General features: G+C 39.2%; 1 protein-coding gene across 3 annotated transcripts in view; it reads right to left on the reverse strand.

Moving 5' to 3' along the window:
- Nucleotides 1–15,426, reverse strand: part of LOC149317077 (kinesin-like protein KIF13A) — a 101,126-nt gene that overhangs the window by 31,231 nt on the left and 54,469 nt on the right. For all 3 annotated transcript variants that reach the window (XM_089516806.1, XM_089516804.1, XM_089516803.1), the window contains exons 16-23: nucleotides 14,565–14,731; nucleotides 13,654–13,864; nucleotides 10,872–11,034; nucleotides 8,056–8,196; nucleotides 7,596–7,745; nucleotides 5,795–5,959; nucleotides 5,054–5,227; nucleotides 2–153 (exon numbers count right to left, since the gene is read on the reverse strand). In XM_089516806.1, coding sequence (XP_089372932.1) covers nucleotides 2–153; nucleotides 5,054–5,227; nucleotides 5,795–5,959; nucleotides 7,596–7,745; nucleotides 8,056–8,196; nucleotides 10,872–11,034; nucleotides 13,654–13,864; nucleotides 14,565–14,731 — 1,323 coding nt within the window. The remainder of the gene's footprint in view (nucleotide 1; nucleotides 154–5,053; nucleotides 5,228–5,794; nucleotides 5,960–7,595; nucleotides 7,746–8,055; nucleotides 8,197–10,871; nucleotides 11,035–13,653; nucleotides 13,865–14,564; nucleotides 14,732–15,426) is intronic.

Below are 15,426 nucleotides of genomic sequence, written 5' to 3' on the forward strand. Positions count from 1 at the left end.
CCTGTCTCTCAAGGTCCTGGTTTTTGCATGAAGAGTATCCACCTCCCACACAGAACTGCCATTTCCAGCACACCTGTGACCCCAAACCTCAATGGCAAGTGCTCCATCTGCAATGAACTCCAGAAATTCTTCTGTTACATTCACCACATAATCCTACAAAGCAAGACAACAACTCTTATTTTATTAGTTCTGTGGTAAAGACCAAACCACTAGATGCTTAAGATATTTGTGTTAATATACCTTCCTGAGTTATAAAAGGTCCCAGTGAAGAGAGGTAATACTACAAATCAGTTCATATTAATTATCATGCAGTGCCATGAAGATTTCAAGCAATGTTGCCCAGATTTCTTTTTTTAATTGTTTTTCCATAAAATTTAAAAACAAACAAGAATGAATTTACCAGAATGATATACTTACTATACTCACATTACATTACACAACATACATTACATTACAAAACAAGACAAAACCTAAAAGAACATGGTAGTCTTCCTGGTCTCTTCATTTATCCTGTTATTTTATTGCTTATCTTACTTCATAATTTGTTATCTGACTCCATGTTTATATCCAGTACTTTTTGTTTTTACTAATTCTTTTGTCATTATTTATATCATTTAATATATTTCATTCCAAACCAATCACAGAATCTGTGTCCCATTCTTTTCTTAAATAAACTATCAATGGGTGCCATTCCTTCTTAAATCTGCTTAGTGATTTTTTTTAACTAAATGTCTGACAACTATAAAAAAGAACTAAGCTCAGTTTTTAAGGACAAGAAATGTTGTGCAGATAGCCATTTCTAAATTATGTGTGTGTTAATATTGAATGTCTTTTTGCTGCTTTTAACTGTAATATGTTTTTAACTGGCTTGAGATCCTGCTGTAGTTATATATTGATGTTATATATTGTTATATATTGATGTTATCATACTAAACTATAACAGCTTTGAGAAAACCTTTGTTAAATACTGCTTTTCCACTTCCTCCACCAGAGGAACACTCTTATCTGCTGCTTACTAGAAGGAATTTAATCCCATCTTTACCATCATGTGGGACTGGTCCCTCCTCCTCCAGTTTTCAAACATTTAATTCTGCTCTTGCTGTTTCCACCATCCACAGATGAGGAAATGATGCTGCTTGCTGATTACCATCTAGGCCAGAAATTGTTTCACCTTGTTCCTATTAACCAGGGGTAGGCAACCCTTTTGAGCCGGGGGCCGGGTTGCTGTCCCTCAGACAACTGGGGGGGCCGAAGCCAAATAAATAAATAAATAAATAAATAAAATTTTAAAAATTAAATAAATAAATAAACCAGGACAAATATAGGACAAAATTTTCAAATGGAGGGCACTTTTTAAATAAAAAATGGAGGACACGCGAAAAAATTTGCTGATTTTTAAAAAAATGTTAAGATAAATGCATGTTTCTGAGGCTTCTATAGACAATTGCCCCACCATGCCCCTCGCGTGAGACGCCAACGGCCCCGGCAGCAATCAGCGGCAGGACCAGGCTGGGGCCAGTCCCAAGGCCTCGCCGGGCCGCATCCGGCCCGCGGGCCGCAGGTTGCCTACCCCTGCTATTAACCATCTGAGAATGACACAACTAGCCTTGCCTCTCTGACACTCCTTAAAAAACCACGTACAAAATATCAAGGACCATGAGTGTTTTATATTTTTTAAGTAGGTAAGAAACTGGCAAAACCAGTTGATGGCATACATGTACACACAAGAATTAGCATTTTGATACCGTTTTGTTACATATTTGTTATAAAATGGTATTGAATTAAATATGAATAGGATTGTACTATGTTTTTTTCACTAAGCCATTCTGAACCACTTTCAGCATCTACAGTATATATGGAAAACTGGTATGCAAATAAAGTAATGGATTGATGTTTACTTTCCCTAAAGGTGAAGGTAATCACTGGTGTATTACAAACAGGCAAAAAGTACGTGCCACACACATACTAGGGTTAGAAAGGGGCGTCCTTTCCGGACGCCCTCTAACCCTAGTACACGCTCAGCGCGTACAAAATGGCAGCGCCCCTTCTACACAGGCGCTGCCATCTTGACCTGGCAGACGCCTAGCGTCCATATGTCACGTGGCGGAAATGACGGCGCCAGTGTGCCATTGGCGCTTTGGGGCGCAATTTCCGTGGCGCAAAAAGAAGCCGCTTTTTGGCTTCTTTTTGTTGTGTCCAGGAATCGCGCGGTTTGGCCGCTGCGGTTCCCGGACACAGCAACCATTGCGCCACTCACTCTTTTCTCTGACCAGATCTTTATTACTAGTGGCAAGTTACATAATTCCAGTATACGAGTATAAGACACTGATGGGCCTATTGCACATGGTGGTACAATTGTTGAACTGAAGAGGTTTTAGACTAAAGCGCTTGTAATACGGTTTTGACAATGATGGCACTTTCAGCTATATGTTCTTCCTTCAAGCAAAACAAGCAACAAGAATGAAGGTTACTACCCCACCCACCCTTCCTGTCTTCTGCCTCTGAATGGAAGAGAGAATCCCCACTTTGAGGCTATTAGCCTGGGTTATTGCCACCACCAACTTAAGTCTGTGGCAGGGCTGGATGTTGCCCAGGAGTCTGCCTTTGTCCTTCAACTCTGGATTTTTCCTTCTTTTACCTGCCATGAGAAATAGCAGAAAAGCTTACTAGTGTACTGAGCAGGTAGAAAACAAAGAGGGATGGAAATGAGGCATTCATAAGAGGAAAATTTGAATTCTAAATCGCTACCTATAGTGGTAGCTATTGGGCTATGACTCTGAAGATCAGGTTTGATTCCCAGCTCAGCCACAAAACCCACTGTGTGACCTTATGAGAGGCACATGCTCTCAGCCTCAGGGGAAGGCAATGCCAAAACGCCTCTGAACAAATCTTCCCAAGAAAACCCCATGATAGGGTCTTAGTCTCGCCATAAGTTGGAAATGACTTGAAGACACGCACCACACACACATACAGATCTATATAAAATGTGAATGTATTATACACACACAGGCACCATCTGCCCAGAATATAACAAGAAGTTGCAGAACTGCAAAATCACAAAACTACCAAAAAATAACAAACCAAAACCCTCTTAGGTCATGTGTAAATAAAACAGAAGATCTTAACACAGCTCTCTACATATGGTCTCTATTCTACTTACACTGAAGCTGCTGAACTGGCCCTTGATGTCCATGCTAGAAAATTGAGAGTCTGGTCTTTACTGTCCAGATTCAGCTACACTTCCCTAGAGTCTGGCAGAGGCAGTGAAAGCTACTTGCCTCTCCACCAATTTTTTGAGGTTTACACATTTATCTCAATGCACTGTCCTTTAAAAACCTTAACTCCATAAGATCCAGAAGTGTTCACAATATCAACCTGGTACATGTCTTTTTGAATGAGTTTTATCACTCACAGTGCTCAGAATTTCTTATGTCCTGCTGCTCCCTTAGTCCTAATATCAATCCTATGATTACCTGTAAGTAAAATTACACCCACACATTGGTGTTGTACTCAGTCAAACAAGACAGTGGGATGACTATTATTATAAACACCATTTACTCTCATAGTCAACACACTTCTTGAAAATGGTTCTCAAATCCATGAACCTGAAGGCTCAGTAAAGTATGAAAAAAACAATTCAGAGAAGAAATGGGAAGCAAATACAGTGGCATGTTAAGAAATGACTAAAGTAGAAAGAAAAACATGGGAAAAAAGGGACTCAAGCAACTGTCTCACAAACAGCAGCTACAAACACAGAAACATTCTAAACATGCTGCTACAGCTACATTGACTGAAAAGGAACAAAGAGCAGGAATAGACCAGCATGTTAAGCCACCTTCCAGGCGGCTTGAGAGTGCAGCATTTACATGCTGCATGCTCCTAAACTGCCCAGAAACCACTCAGCTGTTTACAAAGGGATGGCTTCATGACGCTCCAGCGGCGCAGCATTTATGCGCTGCACGCTGCTGTAGCATCATGAAGTTGGCTTCTAGTTGTAGCATGGGTGCAAAGCCAGCTTTTTGCTGGCCAAAAAAGGAGCAGCTTTTTGGCACTCCTTTTTCGGGCAGCTTAAAGGAGAATTGGGTCCGCAGCATGCGATTGCTGGAGACCCAATCTGCCTTCAGGAGAGGCAGATTCAAGCTGCCCCTTCCACTGGTCTATTTCATCCCTAAGAGAAGAAGCAGAAATTCTGCTTCGATAGGCATGGTGTGGTTATCTGTCTCTCAAGGTCTTGATTTTTGCATGAAAAGTATTCACTTTAGCATCCTAACATCCAACCTCTAACCTCAAACATCCAACTGGTGATCCCAGAAATAGTGCTGGCTTGTTCAGGTAAGGACATACATCATGTGAATTGAATATAAGAAGGTGGGGGGAAAGCACATGTAACCAACTCCTAGAACCATACTATTTCCCCATCAAATCCACCAGACTGCAATGAAGAACTAAAGCAGACAGAGGTTTTAGATTTTAAAAAGTAAATTGGACAGGAGCTTTTGAACTCTCTGGTGTCTACAAAAAAAGGAGAGACAAGAGCTGCTCAGGTTATAGGTAGTCTGTAAACACTGAGGGGAAGCTTCTTGGATACTTTCATCTTGCATAAGAACCTATTTTAGTCCTGTTTCACAGTTCATTTAAACACATCTTAATGGAGATTAGCCTACATAAACTTTTGATTATTAAATATAAGCCTTTTTCCTTGGAAGAGGATCAGACAAGGGAACTCAAGCTGGCATACACAGAGCTTTTAGGCAATTCTTCTTCAGAGTTTCTGAATGTCTAGGGCTCATGTTTTGTCAATGTTCAATATTAAAAAACAGTGTGTAGAAGAGAGACAGTGAATAGGCTTAGAAAGTCTTGATTCATTTGAAAATACACTTTGGGATGACTGTATTTCCTGTTCATTAAGGACAACTGAAACTATTGTATTTCATCTCTCTGTACACCATGATGAAATTAAATGTATAAACTGCAATGCAAGTATGTGTCCAGATGTGGATATGTATGCTCAAATATGTGCCCATGGTACTCTAAAAACAAACAAAATAATTACCTTGCAATGAGAAAATGTCACTGTAAACTGTGCATCCCTGCTTACAGGTGAAGGCACATCAGGATCAACAACTGGTGCAGCAACAGTTGACTCACATTGATCCCAAAAGGTGTATTGACAGAAAACAAAGTTTGAAAGATTCAGTGGCAGTCCTGTTGCTTCTTTAATAATTACCTGGATAAAAGTAAAACTGAAATTCAGTATACTGTCATACTTATAATAATATATTTTCCTGAATAGAGTATTGAGATACAAAGTACAGGAGTAAATGGGGAAAATTTTAGGTCACAAGGCTTATAAATTTAAAAAAGCACTTTTAACATAAGTATTGTAAAATCTGCAGCTAATCCAGCTCTGAATTCTTATATCTCTTAAAGGAAAGTTAATTTTGTTGACTCTACCTGCCAAACAGAAGCTTTTTCTACAACAGTTACTAAAGATGACTATAAACAGAGAGGTTCTTTAAGGACAACATATCTTAATGGAAACACAGAAGGAAAATAGATCAGTTACAGAATCACTTACTATTAATGTAAAATAATGCACAGAATATGACATTAATAATACTGTCTGTCGGGGATTATCTGTCGGGGATTATCTGTCGGGGATGCTTTGATTGTGATTTCCTGCATCGCAGGGGGTTGAACTGGATGGCCCTTGCGGTCTCTTCCAACTCTATGATTCTATGATTCTATACATCTGATACTTTTATAATATTATTAAATATAGTATTGCCCTTACCCTGCAAGTGAATTTTTTTGGCCTGTGAATAATTTCTCCATTGTTGTCCATGATTTCTAAACTTCCACTTTCACTGGAGTTTTCAGAAGAGTCATCTCCCTCCACCACACGTTCTGGGACAATACCAGTGACACGCATAACTTCAACATGTAGGCGCCCTGCAACCTGCATCACAGAAACATTAAGATTTAAGACCTTGAGGCAGTGCATGCCACCAGTTTACCCAACAAACATGTACATACAACTTGTACCTTCAGCAAAAAAATGAAAGAAACATGTGCACAGAAAAATTGCAAGCCATTCTCAGAACCACTCAATTTACATGTAAGAAATTCCAATGTGTTTACTAAACTGTCACTAACATTTACATATCTAGAAATAAAACAAAACAAAGACAATCCTTCTAAATAATACTCCATAACCTTTTCCTTTTTATCTAGCTCTATATTAAGTATACTTAAGCACTAGTTGGAAAATGAAGTAAAACTGAACTACTTCATTAGAGTCAACAGCTTCAGCTGTCAGTATCATTCTTTCTCTAAAATAATTGTTTTGCATTTCCTCTACCTGCAGCTGATGCAATCAGCAGCATTGAAAATAATGAAGGTAAACAGCAATTCCCCAGTTTACCACAAATCCTTGAACCATTAACACTTGCATGTTCATGGGGCGAGGTGTTATCAGTACGTTGATGACACCCAAATATATTTCTCCATGTTTTGGTCATCGGCGACGACGACAGATGGCATTTCTCCCCTCAAAGAGTGTCTTGAGGCAATAATGGACTGGATGAGGGAAAACAAGCTCAAACTGAATCCAGACAAAATGGAGGTACTCACAGTAGGGGCCCTTAAAACAGGCATCAGGTTGCAACCTCCAGTCCTATTGGGGTTCACGCTCTCCTCAAAGGACTGTGTCCGCAGTTTGGGGGGTGCTTCTTGATCTGTCGCTTCACATGAGAAATCTGGTGAATGTGACAGTCAAGAGCGCCTGTTATCAGCTTTGGCTGATACGCCAGCTGTGCCCTTTCCTGGAACTGGGAGACCTCGAAACTGTAGTACACACTGGTAACCTCAAGACTTGATTTTTGCAATGTGCTCTACATGGGACTATTCTTGTGCCTAGTCCAGAAACTCCAACTGGTACAGAACATGGCAGCCAGGTTGATAACCGGAACAACTAGGAGTGACCGCATAACACCAATATTAAAGTCACTCCACTGGCTGCCTATTAGTTTCCGGGCACAGTACAAGGTGTTGGTTATCACCTTTAGAGCCCTACATGACTTGGGTCCAACTTATCTAAGGGATCGCCTTCTTCCATATAATCCGCCTCGTGCCCTCAGGTCCTCTGGGAGGAATTTATTGCAGCCCTTAAAGACCTGACTGACTGCGACCTCCCAGAGGACATTCTCTGCAACCACTCCCAGCCTGTGGAATGGCCTGCGAGATCCATCAAATTACCAACTTAGACAGCTTCAAGAAAGCTGTCAAGATGGATCTCTTCTGGCAGGCCTTCCCGGAATAGTACTTGGCCAAAATGATCTCACCCACATATGCTATGATTTTGCCCACTGTCTTTGATTTTAATGATTTTAATGTTTATGTAATTTTAATCCTTAACTGTTTAATTCTTTTTTAAGGGGGGGGGGATATTGTGTATCTATTGTTGTACTATTTTAATGATGTACGCCACTTTGATTGTCTTAACAAAAAGCAGGATATAAATAAAAGTTTTATTTATTTATTTATTTCCATTACTTAAACTAAACAGGACAGGTATCAGATACCTATAACCTTACCTCCCCCTGCTGACTAATAATTGGCACTGCATACTGAAGTTTAACATCACAGAAAAGGCACTCCAAAAAGACATTTGCTACACCAATTAAGTTGTGATTTTCTTGTGCTTCATAGAAAGGGTCACCTCTTTTTCCAGTGAGTCGTTTCATCTATTTTTTAAAAGACAAATTTTATTTCAAAAACATAAATGATACAACGTGCATATGCACTACACTGAATATTATAAAATACATCCTGTAATGTCATATGTAGGTACTTAACCTATACAAAGCAAGTGAAATAAAGGCAAAAGGTACCAATAGTGTATGTAAAGTATTACATCTGGAATTTATGAGATGAGAAAAACCTTCTAAACAACCCATCTTTATATGCTAACTAGCTATCACGAGGAGCAAAAGCTTACTCCACTTTAAAATAAGAAGCATAAAGACTTGCAAAAATTCCTGTTCTATTCAGTACCTCATGGACATCCTCCTTCCATTCTTGATAGAGATCTCTCATGTCAATTAATTTGTTCTCTAGCTTTTCAATGGTCCACACTTGAGTACCTTTTCTTTTTCTTCTTACTTGAATAGCAGGTTCACTTACTATTGCACCTCTCTGAATAAAGAAAGGAAAACTAACTTAAAACTCATTTTTTTTTAAAAAAAATCATTTTTTCAAACCTAAGGTCTATAGAGTATTATGTGACATATATGCTTATTAGTCTTTCCGTATTTCATCCACCACTGAATATCAGCACCAGGGACACTATTTATCCAGTCCAATAGCAGCTACAACACTACAGACAGTTTATCAGTGATGCTACACATTACTCTTGTTTCTTTGTTGTCAAACGAATACTCAAACTATCTTCAGTCCCACTGTAGTGGCAATGCCCTGAGTCGGTGGAAAACATGGGTCAAAATGGCCACTGGCGATAGAAGGATGAAAATGGCTGCTAGGAAAGAATTAGAAAGTGGCCACAAGGTCAAGAGGAAGCGAAAGATGGCTGTTAAAGAAAAGCATAGGAAGACAAGTGGGTGTTTGCAAAGCATTTTGATGAAAAGGAAAGAAGCACACTTGCAATCAACACTAGCAATGCTAGAGACAAAGCTGATGCTGGATCTTGCCACAGACAAGGCAAGTGGGAAGAAGAACGAGATGTGGAACAGCACCAACTTCTAAAGCTCCCTCTCCAAACTTCTTCCCTAAACTGGTCTCTGTTATCCTCCCCCTCTTTTGTAATAAAAGGTAAAGGTATTCCCCGTTGACAAAGTTGTCAAGTTGTGTCTGACCATAGGGGACGGTGCTCATCTCCGTTACTAAGCCAAAGAGTCAGCATTGTCAGAGTCTACTCTGTGATCATGTGTCCAGCATGATTGCACAGAACGCTGTTTTCCTTCCCAACAGAGTGGTACCTATTTATCTACTTGCATTTGCATGCTTTCGAACTGCTAGGTTGGCAGAAGCTGGGACTAGTCGTGGGAGCTCACCCCATCATGTGGCACTCGGGCCTCGAACTGCCAACCTGCCGATCTTGCAATCAACAGAGTCAGTGTCTTAACCACTTGAGCCACTGCATCTTTTGTAATGCCTCCCAGTAAATCATTCTTGGGTCTCACAGAGCTGCCAGAATGGAGTAGGACAGAAACCAAGAGATGGATGTCTTTGGAAGCACCTGGAGCTCAGCTTCAGAAATTGGCATAGCAGTCCCAGCAATGGAATTGTCAGAAGTGGTGTGCGTGTGTGTGCGTGCACGCGCACACTCATGTGTGTTGGAGCAGGGACGTAGCCAAGGGGGGGTTCTTGGGGTCCGGACCCCCCCTTCCGTTAGAAAAATGAATAGTGCATGCTGCTGCACTGCTGCACCCAAGCCCCAATATAATGGTGGCACTTAGTCTGGACCCCCCCCCTTCCTAAAATCCTGGCTACGTCCCTGGTTGGAGCCATGCAGATCCAAACAGCTCCTTTAAGAAACAGTAAGGAATGATTTGTTCCTCTTCACCATGTGAATGTTGCAGACAGGGGACTTTTTTTTTTGCCACAGCCAAAAAGGATCTGGAGGACTATGCTGAGGGTCACCCTATAATAGCCAAAAAGTACGGAGAGAAGAAAAAAGAGGATCAAGAATGGAAGAGGACAGAGGAAAGAGCAATAAAAGTAAAAGAATTGGAAGGATTAAGGAAGATTTAGAAAAAGAGATCTAATTAGGTTGGATACAGAGAACAGCAAAAGATAAACTTAACTCAGGCCAAGGGAATTGAAAGAACTGGGAAAGAAGCTAGGTGCTAAGCATATACTATTTTTTCTTGTCATGCAACTCTTGTCTAGTCTGCTAGACTCTTGTCTAGTCTGGTTATAGTGAGAACCCAGCCCTAGGTGTTCCCTTACTGCATGAAGAGAATAAAGTGATCCAAAAACACAGGGATGCATGTCTTCTTTGAAATGGAGCATTCCTTGTGTGATCATGTCAAGAGTTCCTTGCATATGAAAAGAGCTATCAGTAGAAAAAAACTGTAGCTAGTATGCTGGCTTTCTGTTTTCTGTAAAATGAAAGTGTCCATGGTTCACACACTTAATATCCCAGATACAATCAAAGACAGTATGCCTGTGAAAGATGCACCATGTCACCGCACTGTGTGTATCAATTAGACATCAGTCATATAAAATTAAAACTAACATTATATTGATTAAAACAATCAATTCTTAAATCAGCAGAAAACTAAATTACATCTGTCTCTGCCCTGTCTCTATTGTATGTGTACAAACAAACATTCAGAATCATAGACTCATAGAGTTGGAAGAGACCACCAGGGCCATCCAGTCCAACCCCCTGCCATGTAGGAAATCTCAATCAAAGCATACCCAACACATGGCCATCCAGCCTCTGTTTAAAGACCTCCAAGGAGGGAGACTCCACCACTCTCCAAGGGAGTGTGTTCCACTGTCGAACAGCCCTTAACTGTACAAGCTAACTGAGACAGAAACATCAGAGAAGGTACATTTATTTTTAGACTGCTTTTAGGACTTTTTAAAGAACATTTTAATGTGATTTTGAAATGCTTTTATCTCTATATTGTTTTAATTGGTTTTTATTTGCTCATTACCTCAGCAGCCCTTGTGGGCTAGGAGGCAATGCAAAAATACTTTAAATAAATAAAATGAATTCTGTGATTTCAACTCTTTTATGTGCCCTGTTCCTGAACCTTTCCTTAAAATCTGTTTCTGAATCCAAATGACTCTTCTTCTTTTAAGAGATTATACAAAATAGCAGCAGTTAACAGTTTTCTTACCTTCCTATTGGCACTCAGGTTAGCAGCAGGAATCTGCAGCGTAACTTGATAATCTGTTAGTTTGCCCATCTCTTCAGCCAAGAAGTTTGCTTCCCTTACTAGTGTATTGGCTTTAACTATTTGTTCTCTTAGTTTTGCCAGGCTCTGGCGGAATAACTCATCCCTGCAGAGGCAAAATATATATGGGAGATTGTAAGGGGGAAGGACCCTGTAGTATTATAGAGTATTATTGAGAAGATTTGTCCATGTCTTTTTCAAAAGCATGTTCACAGTAAAAGAGTTTTGATTTTCAAAATTTAGAATAACTATGTCCAGTATTTTCAATGAAAGATAACTCCAGACTTAACAATGTCTATGAATCCTTTATTACAACATCAACTCACTCTTATCTATGAGCGGCATCTTTTTTCATCTCTGTTAACATCTGTTTTGCTGTTGACACAGCAAAAACACTGGATGCTGCTCTATAAAAATATACACCATAAAGAGTAAAACAAATCACATCTAAAAAGAACTGCATACATGCTGTGATTCTGAAGTTTGTTTGTTTATTTAAGTTACGGTGTATGCTGCTCATTATAACATTCAGTTTCGTGAAGACTACTCCTCTCTGATTTTTTTTAAATGAAATCAACTCTAGCTCTCATAAATTGCAAAAGGGTACATGGTGGAATGTCAAATCTAGAACAAAAGTTTTATTAGCAAAGTGAAGATTTTCAATGTTCTGTCTTATCACAAACAGAAGTCTGAGTAAGTTGTATAAAACTGCATACATTTGATAATACAAAATTCATACAGCCTTTAATTATCTCAATATTTGGGTTACCTTTTGACTTTTTTTAAAAGCACAGAATGGATAAAAACCTGCCTAAAACACAACTGTAATTTTTTTAAAATCAACCACTCATCTGTTCATAACTTTACAATCTGTCTTCTACTTCATGCCAAACAACCCTTCCAAACATCTCAAAGTCTATTTAAACCTCAAGTACCTGTTCAGGCCTCTTATTTCTGGCTAACCCCTTAAGCCAGCATTTCACATTTCCACTAACTGCAATTTTTTCCATTTTAACTGCCCTGGATCAATGCTAGCTAGGGAATTCTGGTAACCAGTTTTGTGAGACATTTAGCCTTCTCTGTCAGAGTTTTGCTGCCACTATAAACTACAATTCCCAGGATTCCCTAGCTAGGGCAGTTAAAGGCCCTGGTGGCGCAGTGGTTAAATGCCTGTACTGCAGCCATTTACTCAAAACCACAAGGTTGCGAGTTCAAGACCAGCAAAAGGGCCCAAGCTCGACTCAGGCTTGCATCCTTCCGAGGTCGCTAAAATGAGTACCCAGACTGTTGGGGGCAAATTAGCTTACTTGCTAATTAGCTTACTTGCTGTTCACCGCTATGATCTTTGGAATAGCAGTATATAAATAAACAAAACAAAACAAAACAAAAGCAAGGAGTCTCAAACTGGATTATTTCTGCAATGTGTTTTGGACCAAACTAAAAAAGCTGTTAAATCCAACTGTAAGCTTCCAGAGAGGGATCAATACAGGGCATAATTAGGTCCACTTTCCTCCGCTTGGCAGACATGGTTAGTAAAATGAATAGCAGTTGCATTAGGTCATCAAAACAGAACTTCTGTACAGTTACTGAAACTGTTTCCAGTTTGTCTCCTCTGCAACAGCAATATAACAACACTATGCTCTACACCAATTCTGCAACATAGTTATATTGTAAGGAACTGGACCATATGTTTTATGTCTAAATTGGTGCTTGTATTTATAAATTGGTATTTGTTTACAAGGTCTGCTGTCTCAGCCCAGGATTTCCTCTGCCCCATCCCAGATTCGCCCCTTTTCACTTGCTGCCCCTCACTCCTGGAACCTTCTTCCCCCACAAGCAAGAGCCATCACTTCTTTAACCAGCTTCAAAACGGAGTTGAAAACCATCCTGTTCAGAGAAGCCTTCCCAGGCATTGCATAATTGTCGCTTACTATTTGATGTTCTTTTGGTGCCTGTTTATCAAACCATTTCCTGTACTGCTATGTACTGTGTATGCATTATCCTACTTGAGAGTATGTATTTTCCCTGGAAAATGATTAACCATCCATTATGAAGCCAAGCCCTCCCTCCAGTCCATCTGCCTTGGTCCAGGCCTTGGAGGTAGAGAGGAACTGCTGGACCTCTTACCCTTTCCCTCCACCACTCCCTTCTCCTTCTGTGTCATGTCTTTTTAGATTGTAAGCCCGAGGGCAGGGAACCGTCTAACTAAAAAGATTACATGTACAGCGCTGTGTAAATTTACAGCACTTCATAAATAAAGGTTAATAATAATAATAATAATAATAATAATAATAATTTGCATAACTGATGAACATAATTTAGTCTGTGCAACTGGTATTTTATAATGAATGAGACTATGCTTTCAGCTTTTTATAGTGAACTTAAGTAGCTACCTTGTTAAGATTTAATCTGTGGCATTTGTTCTATTCTTTCCAGCCAATTAAGCCTTCTAAACATATCCTTGGACTCGAATATATCTCTAGAACTAAACTGCAGAGTTATTTAAGATCTTTATAACCATGATGGTAAGAACATGAGGATTCTATCAATGCAGGAATATTCACTTGATAGATCTAAGTTATACAGTAGTTACAGTGGGAATGTTCAAAAACACTCCATCCATTAGAGACTCCTGTGTCCTGAATTTTAGAAAACCATCACCAATTATATTTTTTTCCATTATTCAACTTCTATTCCAATCACCTATGGTTTAAATTGTTCTCACCTCTCTTCTGACCAGAGATTCACTTTTTGTTGAGCAGTCTGGACAGTATCTGACAGTCTGTCACTGCAATGCTGATACCTCCTTTCTGGAGAGAGTTGCTGCCTGAGTTGCTCTAGTTCACGCTCATACATCATCCTCTGCTCCTCCAAAGCACTGCGCTTCTCTTCCAAGTATTGTTTTTCCAAGATCTGGACCATATTTTGTACTGGATCTAGGTAGAAAGGAAGCCTCCATACCTTATAATTTATTATCTTTATTGTTAATATGTTGCTGATATAGTAGCATACTTTGGTTGTGTTGTTTCTTAAAACACAAAAGAACACAATCCCACTTTCTATCTCTTTTCCAATATCTAATGTATCAATTTTCACACAAGTGAAAGAAAAAAGAGGGAAAGGGAAACTGAAAGTGGGAGATTTAAGAAGTTTAAAGATTTACAGAGTGGAGTACTCTCCCCTTCTCAACATGGCTACAGAAGTAACAAGATTAAGACTTCAATCCAAAGCCTACTTAATGGGAGATAAACTACACAGAATTCTGAGACTTACTTCTAAGATCCCCTGTGGATAACAAAATCCGTGGATGCTCAAGTCTCATTACATATAATGACATAGCAAAATGGTGTCCCTTATTAAAAAATGGAAAATCAATACTTGATATTTGAAATTTATACTTTTTTTGAACATTTTCAAATCGTGGATGCTTGAATCCATGTATAAAAAATCTGTGTATAAGAAGGGCCGATTGTATATCAGTCTATCAGAATGAAAACAACCCTGGGTAAACAATATAATTTCCCCACATTCTTCTACCGCTAAGACAAACAGATTAAACAACCAATCAGCGGGGTGTAAATAATTTCTGTGTAGTTGTTGAGCATTTTCAGTAGCTTTGAACCATCATTTTCTTACCATTACTATTCAGTGTTTTCATTATAACTTCCATCTGTGCAAACTCATAGTTGTAGTCTGGTTCTGAAGAAGCTTCACTAGCTGCATCTAGATCATGTTCTGCTAATAGCATCTCTTTTTCTGGGTCTTTCAACCAATCTCGCCGCTTTCTCTTAGGTAGATTAATTCTATTAAAAAATGTATAAAGATCCTTATTAAAGATCTTGGTAAATGTACAAAAGCACTGGGTGGAACAAGGACAACTTTTGATACTGCTGATAAGAATTTTATACATTGAAGGAGTCTGGAGAAGAGAGGAAAGGAATGAAAACTTGTCTTGAATAAAAGAAGTTGGAGGAAACATGCTAAAGATGCAATTAGTTTTTGATCATTATACAAGTTATTAAGACAAGATTTGTCCAATATAGGGCACTTCACTTACTTAGAAATAAACTTTTTATTTTAAATTTAAGGCCTCACTGAACTGCAAGCTGCTATAAGGAAACAGGGATGAGGAAGGAACAGTGAGCTAGGGCAAACTAAGGTGGTGTTCTTCCTCACAGGAACAAGAAGATAATTTGACAAAAATGAAACAATCAGAATTAAGTTTTTCTGTTTTACGATACCGTGTTTTATTTGCTCTACTGAATGACTGATTTGACTACATCTTGCTTTTCTTCCTGTTCACAGTGCTATACACACTGCTCCATATTTACTCTTAAACTCTGCACAAGTGGTCATACCAAGATTTAGACTAGAGCAACTGATAAAGTGTGCTCACAGTTCCAGGCTGTTCCCAACATAGTTACCATGTTAAAGGAAAAGGTTATTTCAGAATATATTCCATGGACTTCTTTAAAGCCTAGGCAGGCTTGACACAGCA

This window comes from Sceloporus occidentalis, unplaced genomic scaffold (assembly GCF_023333645.1).
Source record: "Sceloporus occidentalis isolate IW3139 unplaced genomic scaffold, rSceOcc1.0.p SCAF_3, whole genome shotgun sequence".
NCBI lineage: Eukaryota > Metazoa > Chordata > Lepidosauria > Squamata > Phrynosomatidae > Sceloporus > Sceloporus occidentalis.